We start from the raw sequence: 15,128 nt of genomic DNA on the forward strand, positions 1-15,128 counted from the left end.
TAGTTTCACCAGATGAATAACAACGAAATAAATGGAAATCATGCTTTTCTGTAACCTCGTACAGTTTTGCGATGGCTTCATATTACCGAAGTTGGTAAATTTCAGGCCAAATCTCTCACTAGCCGTAACTCCGCAGATGAACATTTGCGGACCTGTGTTCACACGAACTTTTTTCTTTAGTTTTACTTGTAGAATAACAAATGAAAACTTTTGCATACTTTCGTGAATCACCCTGTATATTCGGAACAAAGGAGTGGCATCCATCTTGTGAAATGGTGTAATTCAGATTAATTTACGTTTCTTTATTTTCTATACAGGTAGCTGCAAAAGAAAAGTGCGTTTTGCAATTACAATTTTTCGTAAAATTTCAGGTTGTTCAGCAGACTGCAAGTTCGGTGAAGTTATTTTGAGGGAAAAGTTTTTTACTTTGCCCGACACCTGCCACCTTCCGTGATGTTCCGCAGAAACGCTTGTTGGTTCATCCGCATTTTTGTGGCGGTGGTCATATGTAGTGGCTACAGTCGCCCAGTTTCCGTTACAGGTAAAAATTAATTTTTTTTTCGATTCCTATGAGGCTGGGTATGATAATGGACAGCAATTTTTTGTGAAGTAAATGTTTAAGTTTTGCACTGAGATCTTTACGAATTTATTTTCCGGAATCGTATACAGAAGTTACCGGACATAGTTTAACAGCCGACAACTCAGGTAAGTGTTTATCCGTTACTCATGGTCCAAGTGGTACTTTTGGTGCTAGTTTATTTAATCACGGTAGCCTTATCTCTGGTTTGAAACGTCCTCGCCGGCGCAGTGGGGAGGCGAGCGCGTGCGAGCTTCCCTGCAGCTGCCTGCGCCACCTGTTCCCTGCTTGTCTTATTCAAACACACTAGACTGATAGCCTACTTGAATATATCGAGGTTCTACTTTTAGAACAGCGAGAGAAGATATAAAATAAATATACATCAATTGGTCAGAAATCTCTCTTGTCCTAGGTCACACAAACTTGTATTCAGTACAGTTCGTTGCTCCTGCATGATAGGCAATACGTACGTCAGACGTTATTGCTATGCAAGTAACATAATTGGCAGAGATGGGCGTGACCCACCCGTGGTACACACAGGCGTGAACTTGTTGGAGTAAGAGCTTTGGGTCACAGGGCAGTCATAGGAATACTGCGAGGGAACTGCGCAACATCGTTGGGTATCAGTGTATCATTGCCTTTGGTACTGTAGAAAGCTCCAGTTGGAATGCCATTTGGTCATCATGTTGCGTATACAGGGTGTTTTTTTACCACAGTGTACAAACTCTAGGGATTGATCGATTACAGCATGCGGAACAAGAAAGGTCAAACGAACTTACGTCCGGAAATGAATGATTTCCACGCTAGAGACCATTTATTCAATCACACACTGTTACGAAGACTGCAGTCTAATAGTCGCTGTACCACGCAGTGACAGTTACAGTATGTACTGAAAATGCTTTCCATGTGCCTCAATCCATGCGTGTATACGCGCCGTAGAGTGCTCTGTCTCCCACGCTCACACCGGCCAGGCTGCATACGAACAGCGTCGAGGGCAGGATGAATACGCTGCTCCAGTGTCTCCACATCTGGAATTGGCTACGTGTGCACGATACTTCTTGAGCTCGCCCCATAACCAGAAATCGCAACTGGACCACCTTCTCCAATCCATCAACCAGGGAAGACACCATTGAGATGCGTCTGGACGTCAACGGCAAAGTGTAGCAGCCACATAACCATTAGAATCATCAATAGCACTTCTTCCAGAAAGACGCCCGCAAGAAGTGCCGATAGTTCAGGCCTATTAGGCGATGTGGAAGGAAGGCTGGTCCCAAAATACGGCCGACAATTATCCCGGCCCACACATTCCGGCTGCACCGATGCTGATGATTCGCTGTCACCATACCATGGGCGTTCTGCGTACTATCCCACAGATGCCTGTTACGAGAGTTGAAGATACCACTCCACGTAAAGGTGCCGTCATCTGTGAACAGGATGGATAACACAGATCCCGGAATCGTGGTTGCCTGGTGAACAAATCAGTGACAGAACTGTTCCCTATGTGGAAAGTCTGTCGCTAGTACGCCCTGTACACACTGTAAATGATAACGGTAGTAACAATCGTCATGGAGAATGCCCCACACGGTCGTCTGGCTTACCCTGTACAGGCCGGTCCACTGCCTGCTACTGAGATGGCGGTCGCCTTCCACACTGCTGATTACATTTTCTTCCAACTGTAGTCTCTGATCATTTTGGGTACGTCCTTCACGACCTCCTGCATCCTAGGTCATGATGTGCGATAAACAGTACCACCCTCTATGAGGATATCATGCATACTGTAAATGTAGCTGCATGGTATTACACTGCAGCTTCTGTAACAAAGTATGATTGAATAAATGGTCTCTGGCATACGGATCATGCGTTTCTGGGCACCATCAGACATTTTTTGTTCCTTATTCTCTCACTGATAAATCACTAGAGTTTTTACATGGTTGAAAAAATCATCTTGTATATTCCATAGACCCTTACAGCGGTAAAAGTAATCTGTCTGTGTAACGTATCGGTAGAATTTTCGCAAAGGTTTACTTACCTGTGTTATGTTCCACACCGTAAATTTTTTTTAGAGACATACTGATGTTACAGAGTTCATCTTGGACACGCAAGTTCAAAATGTAACAACCGACTTGCTCTATTTCCTTGGTGTCCAAGTAAAATCAGATATGACAGATAAATTCTTCTCTAAGAGTCACGTCCTAAAACTTCACATGAATTTTAAACATTTTTCGTGTTAACTGTATTTAAATCCTGCTTGAATTGTAATATATTCCGTTTTCGTACGCTATGTACCATCAGGTACGTATTTTGCGCTGCAAAATCAGCTGCGATCAACATTTATCCTCCATAAAAATTATCGGAGTAGCAGCCTCATTCAAAGAAACATTTATCCAATCTTTAATTGTGTATCAAAGTGAATAGACGTAAATTTTTTAAAATTTTCCTAAGTTACCAGTGATGTGTAGTACGTGTGTCGCATAAAATCAGTGTTTCTGTAGCGCTTGTTGTAAGTAACATGTACCCAATTGTCTGCATTTACTGTAAACTAACGACAATTTTCATTTGGTTTTCGACTACAACCTCTAAAAATTTCACGAGATTAGTAGCGTTTATAGAAGATGCTACTGCACTATAAAGGAAACATCGATTTGCGAACGGACTGCTTCAGATCTTAACGGTAACTAGCTGTACTTGGAGCTTAACTGGCCCAGAACATAAGAAAGGATCTGCAGGCTTACTTCAATGATACTTGTTTACTGTTCTGAAAAACATTACACCAGCCACACTGCAGCCGTACTGTGAACACCGTCCTCGAACGTGGGAAGAGTTAGCTGACGTTCATGAGTTAAGATCAGTCGCCTGGAAGCTGCTGTATATGGGTGTTTCTGGAGAGTTACCAGCAGTAATGTATCAGATATGCCACAGATACCTGAGTTACTACCATCTCCTGCTGTCGCTTCTACACGGAGAACATGATCTGTCCCCGCTGATCCACTTGGCTGTCATCAGCTTCTACAGGAAGTACATAATGTGTCACTACTCATCCACTTGGCTGTAAGAAGCTTGTACAGGAAGTACATGATATATCACCAATCATCCACTTGGCTGTCGGCAGCTTCTACAGGGAATACATGATCCATCAAAACTCACCCACTTGGCTGTAAGAAGCTTGCACAGGAAGTTCATGATCTATCACCGCTCATCCTTCTTGGCTGTCAGCAGCTTCTACAGATAGTACATGATCTGTCACCGCCCATCCACTTGGCTGTGAGTGGTCTGCCATTGGTAGGACTAGGCTGCATGGACAGTGGAGCAGGGACCAGGGAGGACTCAGCATGCGGTACGTATCACCCTAACCAACAAATAGGAGGTGCAGGCTTCCACTGAAATCGAAACTGAGTCAGTGAGACTAACTTCAACTTCCTAACAGTAGGAAGTTCAAATTTACGGCAAGTGAATGTATCTGTTAGGTAAATGCAAGAAACGATGTGAGGGAAGACTAAGTGTACTCACTGTCTATGGCTGGAAGCCTTATTCAGCCTGCTGAAGAGGCCATTCCCTCAATTGCTGAGGGAACGTGGTGCAACCGGCAGCTGACCGCGCTCTTCCGCCACACTTGGATCATTCAACTGTCAGAGCAGGTTGATAGTGGTGGTCTCACTCATCTAACTTCAGTGAGACAACTTGCTGCAGTGCAAAACTGGTCGTGCCCCCCACGTTCTGAATCGAATGTAACTACTGACTCAGAGTTCGAAGGTTCTCTGACAAAGCAGCCTGAAATGTCTTGGACCTGCGTCAAGGGGTTGAGTAGACACCGTAAATGGGTCAGGTGTTTGGTACACATCAGAGGCTGCTGCTCAGGTAGCTGTTTGGGTTTGGAGTGGACACAACGGTTTTCAGATTAGACTACTCTTCATCCAGTCCTGATAACGACAGGGACCTGAAAGTGTCAGTAATAGTTCCAAAGAAGAGTTACATACTGGCGAGAGTATTACAGTTCAAGTGATCAACTTCTGAATCACCGATAACGACGTGCCAGGGTTTGAAGCAGGCCCAGTAGAGCTCACATAATACCCGGTACAGAAGGCTGGTGGAAACGCGGAACTGACAACAGTGACATACTGATAAAAATTACAGCGTGTATCGAAAATATACATGGAGATAGTAGGGCATTTGTCCCAGGTCACAAACAAAGTGTACCAACCAAAACAGAAACATAAACTGCGTGTGAGGCTGTCTGGAAAAGATTCAGTATCATTGGTGGGCATTAATTTGGAAACAGGTCCCTATGTCAACTTCTAGATCTACTCCAGATGCAACAAAATATTATAGAGAAAACCGAAGCACTGTTACATAAGTTTCCAAGTCACACTCTAATTGTTGAAGTTGATGTTAATTGTGCAACAATCGACTGAGAAAATGACAGTTTAGTAAGAGGTGGGGGTGACAAGACGTCTGGTGAAACACCTCTAAATGAGTTGTCTGAGAATTACCTAAAACAGGCTGTTTGGGAGCCCACTAGTGATATTGCAACTGATAGTTTCAAAATGACCATAACTCTTTGAGGAAGCTCACACAGAAACTAGTATCAATGACCATGAAGCAACAATGATTTACAACGTACAAATGGCAACTAAAACATGTAGCAGAATACATATATGTTCAGCAAACCAGATACAGAAGCAGTTGTGACCTATTTCAATACAAAACTCGAAATATTTAGCTCTGGAGAAAAACATGTAGAAGAATTGCGGTTCAGGTTTATAAGAACAGTCAACTGTGCACTTTGTACATATGTAGAGCAGTTCATGATAAGAGGGACACTCCAGAGTCTGCAGTCATTTTAAAGAAACATCTAAAGAAAAAGAGACAACTGGTCAATAAATGCTAGGCAAAACGTGGGGCTACATGTAGGAAGATGTAAATGAGATGTATTTGGCTAATGAAAGAGAATTTCGTCTAACCTACTAAGATTACCGAGTCGCAGATAGGCTCAACAAAAGGACTCATAATTAAAGCTTTCGGTCATTAAGGCTGCAGTCAACAATAGACAACAAGCACACACACACACACACACGTACTCACGCAAACGAAACTCACACACACGACTGCACTCCCAGGTAATTGAAACCACACTGCATGATGGGAGTGGCGACAGGGTGGGGGTGAAGAGGAGGTTGGGGTGGGGAGGGGTAGGGGTAGTATGTGTGGGCGGCGGACAGTGAAGTGCTGCCTGTTAGATGGTGGGAATGGGAATGGTGGGGAGGGGGAGGGAAGTAGCAGAAAAGGAGGGAAATAGAAAGACTGTCTTTGGTGGTGGAATGACGGTTATGTTGTGATGGAATGGGAATAGGGTAGGAGCTGTATGGGTGAGGGCAGTGACTGACAAAGGTTCCCACAACCCACCTGGCGTCTTCCTTTGATAGTCACTGCCCTCACGCATCCAGTAAGGTGCCCTGTTCCCATCCCAGCACTACACAGCCGTCATTCCACCACCACCCCCAGTCCTTCTATTTCTCTGCGTTTCTGCTACTTCCCCTCCCTCCTCACCTTTCCGCTGCCCTCTGTCTAACCTGTAGCACTTCACTGTCCACCACCCCACCATACCGTCGCTCCCCTCCCTGCCACAGTCTCCTCCTCTCCCCACACACAGTCGCCACTCCCACCATGCACTCGTGCTGCTGCTCACAATGTGGTTTCAGTTGCCTGAGACTTCAGTCATGTGTGTGAGTTGCGTGCGTGTGTGTGTGTGTGTGTGTGTGTGTGTGTGTGTGTGTGCGTGTCTACGGTTGACGAAGGCGTCATTGGCCAAAAGCTTTAACTCTGAGACTTTTTTGTTGTGCCTATCTGCAACTCAGCATTTCGTCTCAGTGGTGAGTTGCAACTTTCCTTTTCGTAATATTGTCACATTCCATCCTGGATTTTTCGTAATTTCACTCCTACTAAGACTACTGTAGCAGAATAGGAAGGATCTCTCACAAAACCAAGGAAATGCCAGTATTGTGTAAAGCTGGTACAAAATGTAGTGTTCAGACACTCGCAGATCAGGTAATGACAGCAATTAAGCATAGCAAAGCAAAATCAGAAACTTTGAATTAGTATCCCGAAATGTTTCTTTAGATGTGGTATTGTGGGGTATTGCTCTAATTTGTGACGATGACAGATATAGATGTACCATTAGTGTCATTAGTGTTGAGAAACAGCTGAGATTTAACAAGGCTCCAAGCCCGATGGAATCTCTGTCAGATCATACACCGAATTTGCGTCTGATTTAGCCTCTCTCTTAACCAAAATCTATTGTAAATCTCCAGTACAAATAACAGTGCCCCGTAATTGGAAGAAGTTCGAGGAGACACCCATCTAGTAGAAGAGCAGCAGGAGTCATTCACAAAACTACCGTGCAATATCCTTGCCATCCATTTCTTATAGGGTTCTTCATCATATTCTCAGCTCAAACGTAATGAGGTTCCTTGAATAGAAGGACCTCATTGCCAATCAGTATGGATTTAGAAAACTGTCACATGCCACATTTCCTTCATGACATCCTTAAAGCTATAATCAAGGCAGTAAGGTAAATGCAGTAATTTCGATTTTCGATAAAATCATTTGACTCACTGCCATAACCACACTTATTACTAAAAGTATGATTATATGGGGTATGATGCGAAATTTGTGACTTAACTAAGGATTTATTTGTTAGGGAGGACTCAGCGTGTTGCTTTAATGCAGAGAAATTAGTGTGTACAACGTAAGTGTATTGCTACTCGAATTTGATGTAATTCTAAAATTAATAGTCTGTGAAAGAATTGAAACGTTAGAACTTCAGTTGAAACACTGGTTCATGCAAGTGGGAAGTAGGTGTGTAATCGTCTGAAACTTGAAAGAAAGGCTCCTTTGCACGTACAGTAAATTGGTGGCTAGCACGCAAAGTGATCACACCTTGTGAACTGAACGACGCAAGAAGAGCGGCAAAATTATTTTATGTAGCCTCGGGTGTCGAAAAACGTAGGCTCATTTTTCAAGGTATTTACTGTTTAGCACTGAAATACCGTACCAAGAAGAGAATATACAGCTAGAGCCATGGATATTTTTGGCACATTTTTTGAATAGCCACATGAGATCGACACTGCCACCACCTGCATCCCACAGAATCATTTGAGTACTGACTAATTGCATAGACCACTTATCTGTTCTATTAATGAATAATAAGTTTTTGTTCCCTAAACAATGGGTTGGGCACTCCTATTTTATGTGCAATCATTTACTTAAACAAGGTCCTATTCCAAGTGCTGCAATAATCCCAGCATTGAACTGAAAATTAATTACCTCCCATAAAAAAAACAAAAAAAAACAGTAATTTGTGTGGAGTAGTTGACACTATAAGTATTCAGTCAGGCCAAGTTTTGACGTACTCCACGTTTTTTTCGTACAAGGATAGTTGGTTTTTTATTAAAGTGTAATTGCCAAGAATTGATTTCAAGTATCGAACTTAAAGATTGTTCGTCTTAAAATCTTAGTACAGTGTAACAGTTATCTGTAAAAACTAAATTCATAACAGTGACTGGTTAGGATTGAAGGGCAAGCTTAATGATGATTGTGCAGGTCTGAAGTTAAAGTGTTTATGATGTCATGTATACATAGTTAATAGTGTATCTCATATCGTGTTATGACTAAAATGTTCAGCCTTCAGCTGAGTCTACTGATGGACTAGTCTCAGAGTCCTCATGCTAACAGCTGAAGCAAATTTAAGTTTCGTATAACAATTACAGCATTAGTGATGTGCGCGTGCTAGTTTTCTAATATTTGTGTGCTATAATAAGCAACTGTATACAACTATTGAAATTATATTACATCCAGGCACCATATATCCCATTTGTGATAAATAGTATAAAGAAGCAAATGCTATTTGAATACTGAAATAATAGTAAGGTTGTTGTTATTATGGTCTTCAGTACAAAGACTGATTTCACGCAGCTCACCACGATACTCTATGCTGTGCGGGCCTCTTCGTCTCCAAGTAACTGCTGCAACCTACATCCCTCTCAACCTGTTTACTGTATTCATTACTTGATCTCCCTGAATGTCTTTAATCCCCGCCCCCCACCCTCCCCCTCATCGCGCTTCCCTCCAGTACTAAATTCGTGATGTCCTGATGTCTCAGCGTGTGTCCTATCAACTGATCCCTTCTTGTAACTAGGTTGTACCACCAGTTTCTTTTCTCTCCAGTTCTATTCGTACTTCCTCATTGGCTATGTGTTGTGGAACAGTGAGGCTTCGTGCGAGCAATGTTCAGTAGGAGAAGTGAAGTTTGCTAAGAAAGTCCCGGACGTCACTCGCACTGAAAATGTACCTAAGGGCCAGTCTAAAACTGAGTTTGAGGAATATTACAAGGGGGGAATATAAGCAGTATGTTAACGTCGGCCTCGACTGTTCTGTCCGCGCAATGACACGTCGGACACGGTTGGCTCTGTAAAAAGAAAACTTGACACATAGAAAGTAAATGATTAAGCAAACACAAATTTAGGGTAATTGACACTATAATTACGAGCTTGGACTTAACGTACATATAACATGTTAACAATTACGTCAATAACAATGACAGAACTTGAGTGGTTTGAAAAGTTCACAAATCACGTAGAAATGTCCATTCATTAACCAATCTGCGTTTTTCACACATGCTAGTCCCACATGCAACAAAATGACAGTATTTATCTGTAGGGTTTAACAAATGACAATTCTAATAACGACCCCTATGTAATGGTGCGTCCATATTATACAGGATATAAAAAGAGACTGATATCGTTCGGCAGTGGTCGATGGTTTGCGCGCTTGATTTTTTTACTATTCAACTGTCTTCAGAGTCTGTCTTTAATATCGATGTTTTTACATGCGCGCTGAGTAAGTCTATAGTTTCTTAGGCGCGTCAGTGGTACTGGATTCATTTGTACATTGGTACATAAATGGCTCTTGGCCTCTTTCATTACTCAGATCAGTGTTTTCTGTGACGAGATGTGGCAGTGTGAAAATACATCACATCGTCTCCCATGTGGAGAATGAGAACTACAGGATTCTCGTGATCCATGCGTAATTCCAGTGATGTAGTTGCACACAGTACATGCATTCATCTAAATTGTCAAAATCGCACTCTCAAATTAATTAACATAACACATATATCATAATATCCACAATATTTATCAAATAAGTGCGTAGAAGTGTTTATGCTTTGAACTTAAAGTCCATTGTTTTCGCACTATTATGCTTCAGTTCACTGTGGTCAGTGCCACAGTTATTTGAGTTCCTCTGTCTATGCACAGGCGGTGACCTTCACTCTTGAAAAGTAACTGTTCAACACTTTGATCTAGCTTCCATATTAATTAATAAATTCAGTCCTGCTGAAAAGAGAGAGACTTCTAACCTAACATTAAAATCAAAGGTGGATTGCTTATACACTAATTATTGTCTGTATATTTGTATGATGTTTTAGTTAGTTCAGGGGTTTTGTCTCTTTTGTAGAGTTTTCTTGTGTGAATTGCGTGGTATTTCCTTATCGCTTATATTTACACTAACAAATTTGCATGTTGCGCACGAATACAAAACACATTGACGTTCAACGCCGTGGGTTGACGATGGTAATTTGTGGTCTGGTCTCACTGCATCTTGACATGGTTATGTAGTGGTTAACACAAAAGAAGAAAAAGAAGAGAAGAAAAGAAAGGAAAAGGTTGAAAATCGAAAAATTTTGTGTGCCTTGCGGCAAACGGCTACTACATTTGATTCACCTTTAATGTAAATAATTTCGAAGCTGTATTCTTGGAGTGAAAGGCACCACCGGGTGAGTCGTGAATGAACCAATTTGCATGATAGCAAGAAAGAAAGGGCTTGATGGTCTGTGTATATGCGAGTATGTTTACCCCAAAGAAAGTAGCGAAACTTACGGAATGCCCAAATAATGGCAAGAGCCTCCCGCTTCGTCACAGAGTACGACCTCTCGCACACCGTGAGCGTGCGGCTCGCAAAACTTATCGATTTGACGATTGTCTGGCGTTACAAGACAATCTGTCCTGTCACGGTCGCCAGTTGTAGTGGTTAATACAAAAGAAGAAAAAGAAGAGAAGAAAAGAAAAGGTTGAAAATGTGGGAAGGAATGGTGAATAAAAAGAGGGTTCTAAAATCGCAAATGACCGTGAAAAAGGGAAAGAATGAAATGCAAATCGGACAGCGTATTAGAGAAAAAGCTATCGGACTTCGTGATTCGGAAAAGCTATTGTTGGGTGGGTCCCTGTGGCGTTTTTGAGCAAAAGATCAACCAATTTCCACTACAAAAATTATTGCAAAAGAACAGAGAATAACTAAATGTAACTGACAGGAGGAAATGGCATAGATAAGAGTTCATCTTTCACCATGTTAACATGACTTCTTTCGTGCAGCTTCCAGGTCTTCAAAAAACTCCTACTTTATTTCTGCGTGAAAAGTCTGCTCCGAAATCTTGCAATCGTCCAGGAATCACTAATTGATGCCAATTAAAATCATCTTGATACTGAATGCAATTTAATTTACTTTGCTACTTCCATCCTCCGAATTTCATAACTGTCTCAATATGTCTACACATTAAAATCAGATCAAGACTAGCTAATAAGTTTTTTACATCTGCATTAAGCTTCTGCGCTCGAGAGACAATAGACGGATAGAAACCAAAAAAAGAGTTACAATTTTAGTATTTTCTCTGCCGGCGAGCGCTCATACCGCTGCGACGGTATAATTTATGTCTGAGGGAACGAGTGTAGCGCAGCGAAATCCAAAGTCCCGCTACAGTTACGTGGGCAACACAAGGACATTAAGAAGCTGGAGTCTCATTATGTTAAATGTTCATCCATGTGGATAAATGTCCGTGACTTCTGTTCCTTTTGGTGCCTATTTTCTATCATGAAACAATAAAAAAATTGTGGTTTAGGTAATGCTTAACACTACGTTTACACCACTAATACGGCAAGGGATAAGGATGTGAACATCAGATTTACAAACGTAGCGTCAGTACTCGCTCACTACATTTATACATTGTTCAGTAATATCTTATTTCCGCTCCGAAATCACTATACCAGCCGATCGTTGTGGCCGAGCGGTTCTAGGCGCTTCAGAGCGGAGCAGCCCGAATTCTGCCTCCGGCATGGATGAGGTTAGTTAGGTTTAAATGGTTCTAAGTCTAGGGGACTGATGACCTCAGATGTTAAGTCCCATAATACTGAGAGCCATTGTGTTGTTCAAGCAAAACTTCTGTTACATTGCTTGATAAATTGAGCTACTGCTTGGTGTCTTATTTCCAAAACATAATTTCAGTACCAAGTAAAGTCGATCCCAATAGTTAACTCCCTTTATCAACAATGCTCGCTCTTGATACCACTTTTCCTAATTAGGCTGGCGACCGTTTCCTTGCGTGTTATCGCAATTTACTTTATTATTAATAAAACCGGGATTCTAGGTTCAAATGGTTCAAATGGCTCTGAGCACTATGGGACTTAACAGCTGTGGTCATCAGTCCCCTAGAACTTAGAACTACTTAAACCTAACTAACCTAAGGACATCACACACATCCATGCCCGAGGCAGGATTCGAACCTGCCACCGTAGCACGGGATTATAGTCTCGTTTATTCTGTTATTGCCTCCTTTCAATAGGATTGCTTAGAGAAACGAAAATAGTCCCATACCTTGACCATTAGACACAGTCACGGTCAAATTAAAATCCTTTGTCAGGACGAACATTAGGGTATATTACTAATTGAGAAAGAACCGGTAGTGTTATGAAGCTTAGGTTGCCTCTATAATCGTGTAGAAATTTCTGACGTTTTCGTCACTGGCGAACCAGTGCATCAGCAGGTGTGGCGATTCGTACAAGGCGACGGTTCCACCTTGCTTAAAATGCTCTGGTCAGCGCTCAGTTTCAGGTGGGCTATGTGTGGTATCTCTCCATCAACAAGAGCTATAACGTACAAGGGCCTACGCCACGTCGGGAAGGGTAACTGGTAGCTCACAGTACACGCACTCAGATCGTGTACGGCAGCCTCCCACTTCACTAATATGCCCGGATATTCCGCCACTAACTCCAAGGTTTGCGGCATAACCGCCCATCGCTAAAAAAAAACTATTCCACAAGACCGTCACCACCGCCACTGGCATCCCAGTTGGAAAGAGACAGCCACCTGCCACTTTACAAATACGTCCCATATGACAATTCTTAGACAACATATGTGTATGGAGATAAACAGCGATTAATTTACTTATAATCAATTATTCAAAATGACAGTCACAATCACATTATTTATTATGCCTCCAACCGGTTTCAACTCGCTTTGGGGTCATCTTCAGGGCAATTTACACCATTTGGTTGCTTGCCGCCAACCGGGTCGAAACCGGTTGGCGGCAAAATAAATAATGCGATTGTGACTATCATTTTGAATAATTGACAATGATTAACGCCCCTCCCAACTACTAGCGGCTATGACAGGATTTAGGGTACAACAATGGAATGCGCTATCTGCGCTCACCAACGAGGATGTACTCACACAAGACCTTTGGACGTGGAAAACAGCACTGGCAACCATCTCTGATACAAGTTCTCAACCTGACACTGCAGCCCCTTTGGGGATATCAGGTATACTGAAAAGACTGAGAGGGAGACCGAGGAGGAGTTGCGCTCTTCATCAGTGGTGTGCTGTGCCACACACCGGTACTGATGTACCACGACGCTACCGCAGCTTTCAAGCGGTAGCGGTCAGGTTCTCGTCTCCAGTTGGTCGAATCACCATTGTGGCTGTCTGCTGTCGTATATTTCCACCGACGAGTCATATGCATTGCACAGCAGCTGGAACCTCCTTTCCTACTCTGTGACGATTTTAACGAGCGCAACACATTTTGGGCCTGCGTGTTGCATGATAAGCTGGGTGCCGAGATTATGAAGATGCTTGAGGAGTTCAATCTTGTCGTTCTCAGTGACGATTCGACTACATTACTCCTGTTACTGGGTCAGCGACCCTCAGCCGCCTACCTTGTTTCCTATTCCTTCGTTTCTTGCACGGACTGCTATTCTCATCCCGTGGGATCGAGACACGACACTATAATTGTATCAGTGTTCACACAGATCCCTGTAACGGTCAACAGGTCACGTCTGAAACGGCTCCTCCTGAAGGCGGATGGGTCATGGTACTGTGCAGCAATGGATGCACCATTTCCCTCGTTCCCCAGCGAGAAGTCACAGCATGTAAGGTATTTTATCAGATTAGAATGGTGGTAAAAAAACCAGGAAATGCTCCCCCAGACGCAATACGGATTTTCTAAGGGTAGAGGTATTTTTAACAACTTCACATCCCGTGCAATGGACGCTGAAAAAAATCTTTCTGACTTTCAAGTACCTTATGGCTTAATTTCTTGATTTTTCAGGAGCTTATGATTGTACTACTGCTGCACCTCGCACTCTTACGATTTATCTATGATTTACTAGCCTGTCGTACCGTTTACATCAGTGACCAGAAAGAAGTGTCATATGGGCCTCTCGTGATGTCTTGTGGCATTCCACAAGATGCGATACTGAGTCCCTTACCATACACCCTTCATGTCACCCACCTGAAGACCACTTATCCCCAACGCCAAAGTTTTTCAGTACGTGGATGATTTTGTATCCATGCCCATTCACCATGTCACTAACATGAACAAGTGTTCTGACAATTCAACATTCAATCGCATTTCATCCTCTTCATCAACAACTTCATGGCAACAGATTGGTTACAGTTCTCTGAACATCATCTACGGAAAGTGCAAAGTGATCTGGCGTACCTACGCTAAATTGTGTTAAAAGATAAACATCGTTTTAAACCATGGGCAAGCCAATCTTTGCAATGTGTACTAATCGTCAGTTGAACTTCCACGCTAACTCAAAAAAACAAGTAAACTGCCCTCTTGCTACATTAACGTTTGATGGGTGTTTCTCAAGACCTACGTTTTACTCATTTGCGTCTAACTACACTCAACTAAGTTGATAAGCTGCTGCCCACAAATACTGGAACACATTCTACTGAAAACAAGGCAATCAGTGTGGTACCAACACGACAGATGTCCCTCCCATTGTGGACGCACACTGAAGAGCCAAAGAGACTCGTACACGTGCCCATCATCGTGTAGGGCCCCCATGAGCACGCAGAAGTGCCACGAGACGACATATCAGGGACTCGACTAATGTCGAGTCGTGCAGTCGGTCGTGCACCGAGTGTAACACCACGTTCAAACTCACTTAAATCTTGATAACCTGCCATTGTACCATCAGTAACCGATCCAACAACTGCGACAGACACTTGTTGTCTTATATAGGCGCTGCCGATCGCAGTGCCGTGTTCTGCCTGTTTGCATGTCTCTGTGTTTGAATACGCATGCCTATGACAGGTTTCTTTAGCTCATCAGTGAATAATGACACACGTTCCTAAGAGAATATTTGGAGAGCATCGGAACGGTAGCTCAGGAAACGCAAATTGGCCTGCGCACCCACCGAACTTCTATAGACTTATCTGTGGC

At 42.7% G+C, this 15,128-nt stretch overlaps 1 protein-coding gene across 1 annotated transcript in view; it reads left to right on the forward strand.

The window, feature by feature from the left end:
• Window positions 1–373: 373 nt before the first annotated feature.
• Window positions 374–15,128, forward strand: part of LOC124553860 (poly [ADP-ribose] polymerase tankyrase-1-like) — an 82,080-nt gene continuing 67,325 nt past the window's right edge. The window contains exon 1 of the mRNA XM_047127853.1: window positions 374–541. Within this exon, the coding sequence (XP_046983809.1) occupies window positions 454–541 (88 nt within the window). The 5' untranslated portion in view covers window positions 374–453. The remainder of the gene's footprint in view (window positions 542–15,128) is intronic.

This window comes from Schistocerca americana, chromosome 11, assembly GCF_021461395.2.
Source record: "Schistocerca americana isolate TAMUIC-IGC-003095 chromosome 11, iqSchAmer2.1, whole genome shotgun sequence".
NCBI classification, from domain to species: Eukaryota; Metazoa; Arthropoda; class Insecta; order Orthoptera; family Acrididae; genus Schistocerca; species Schistocerca americana.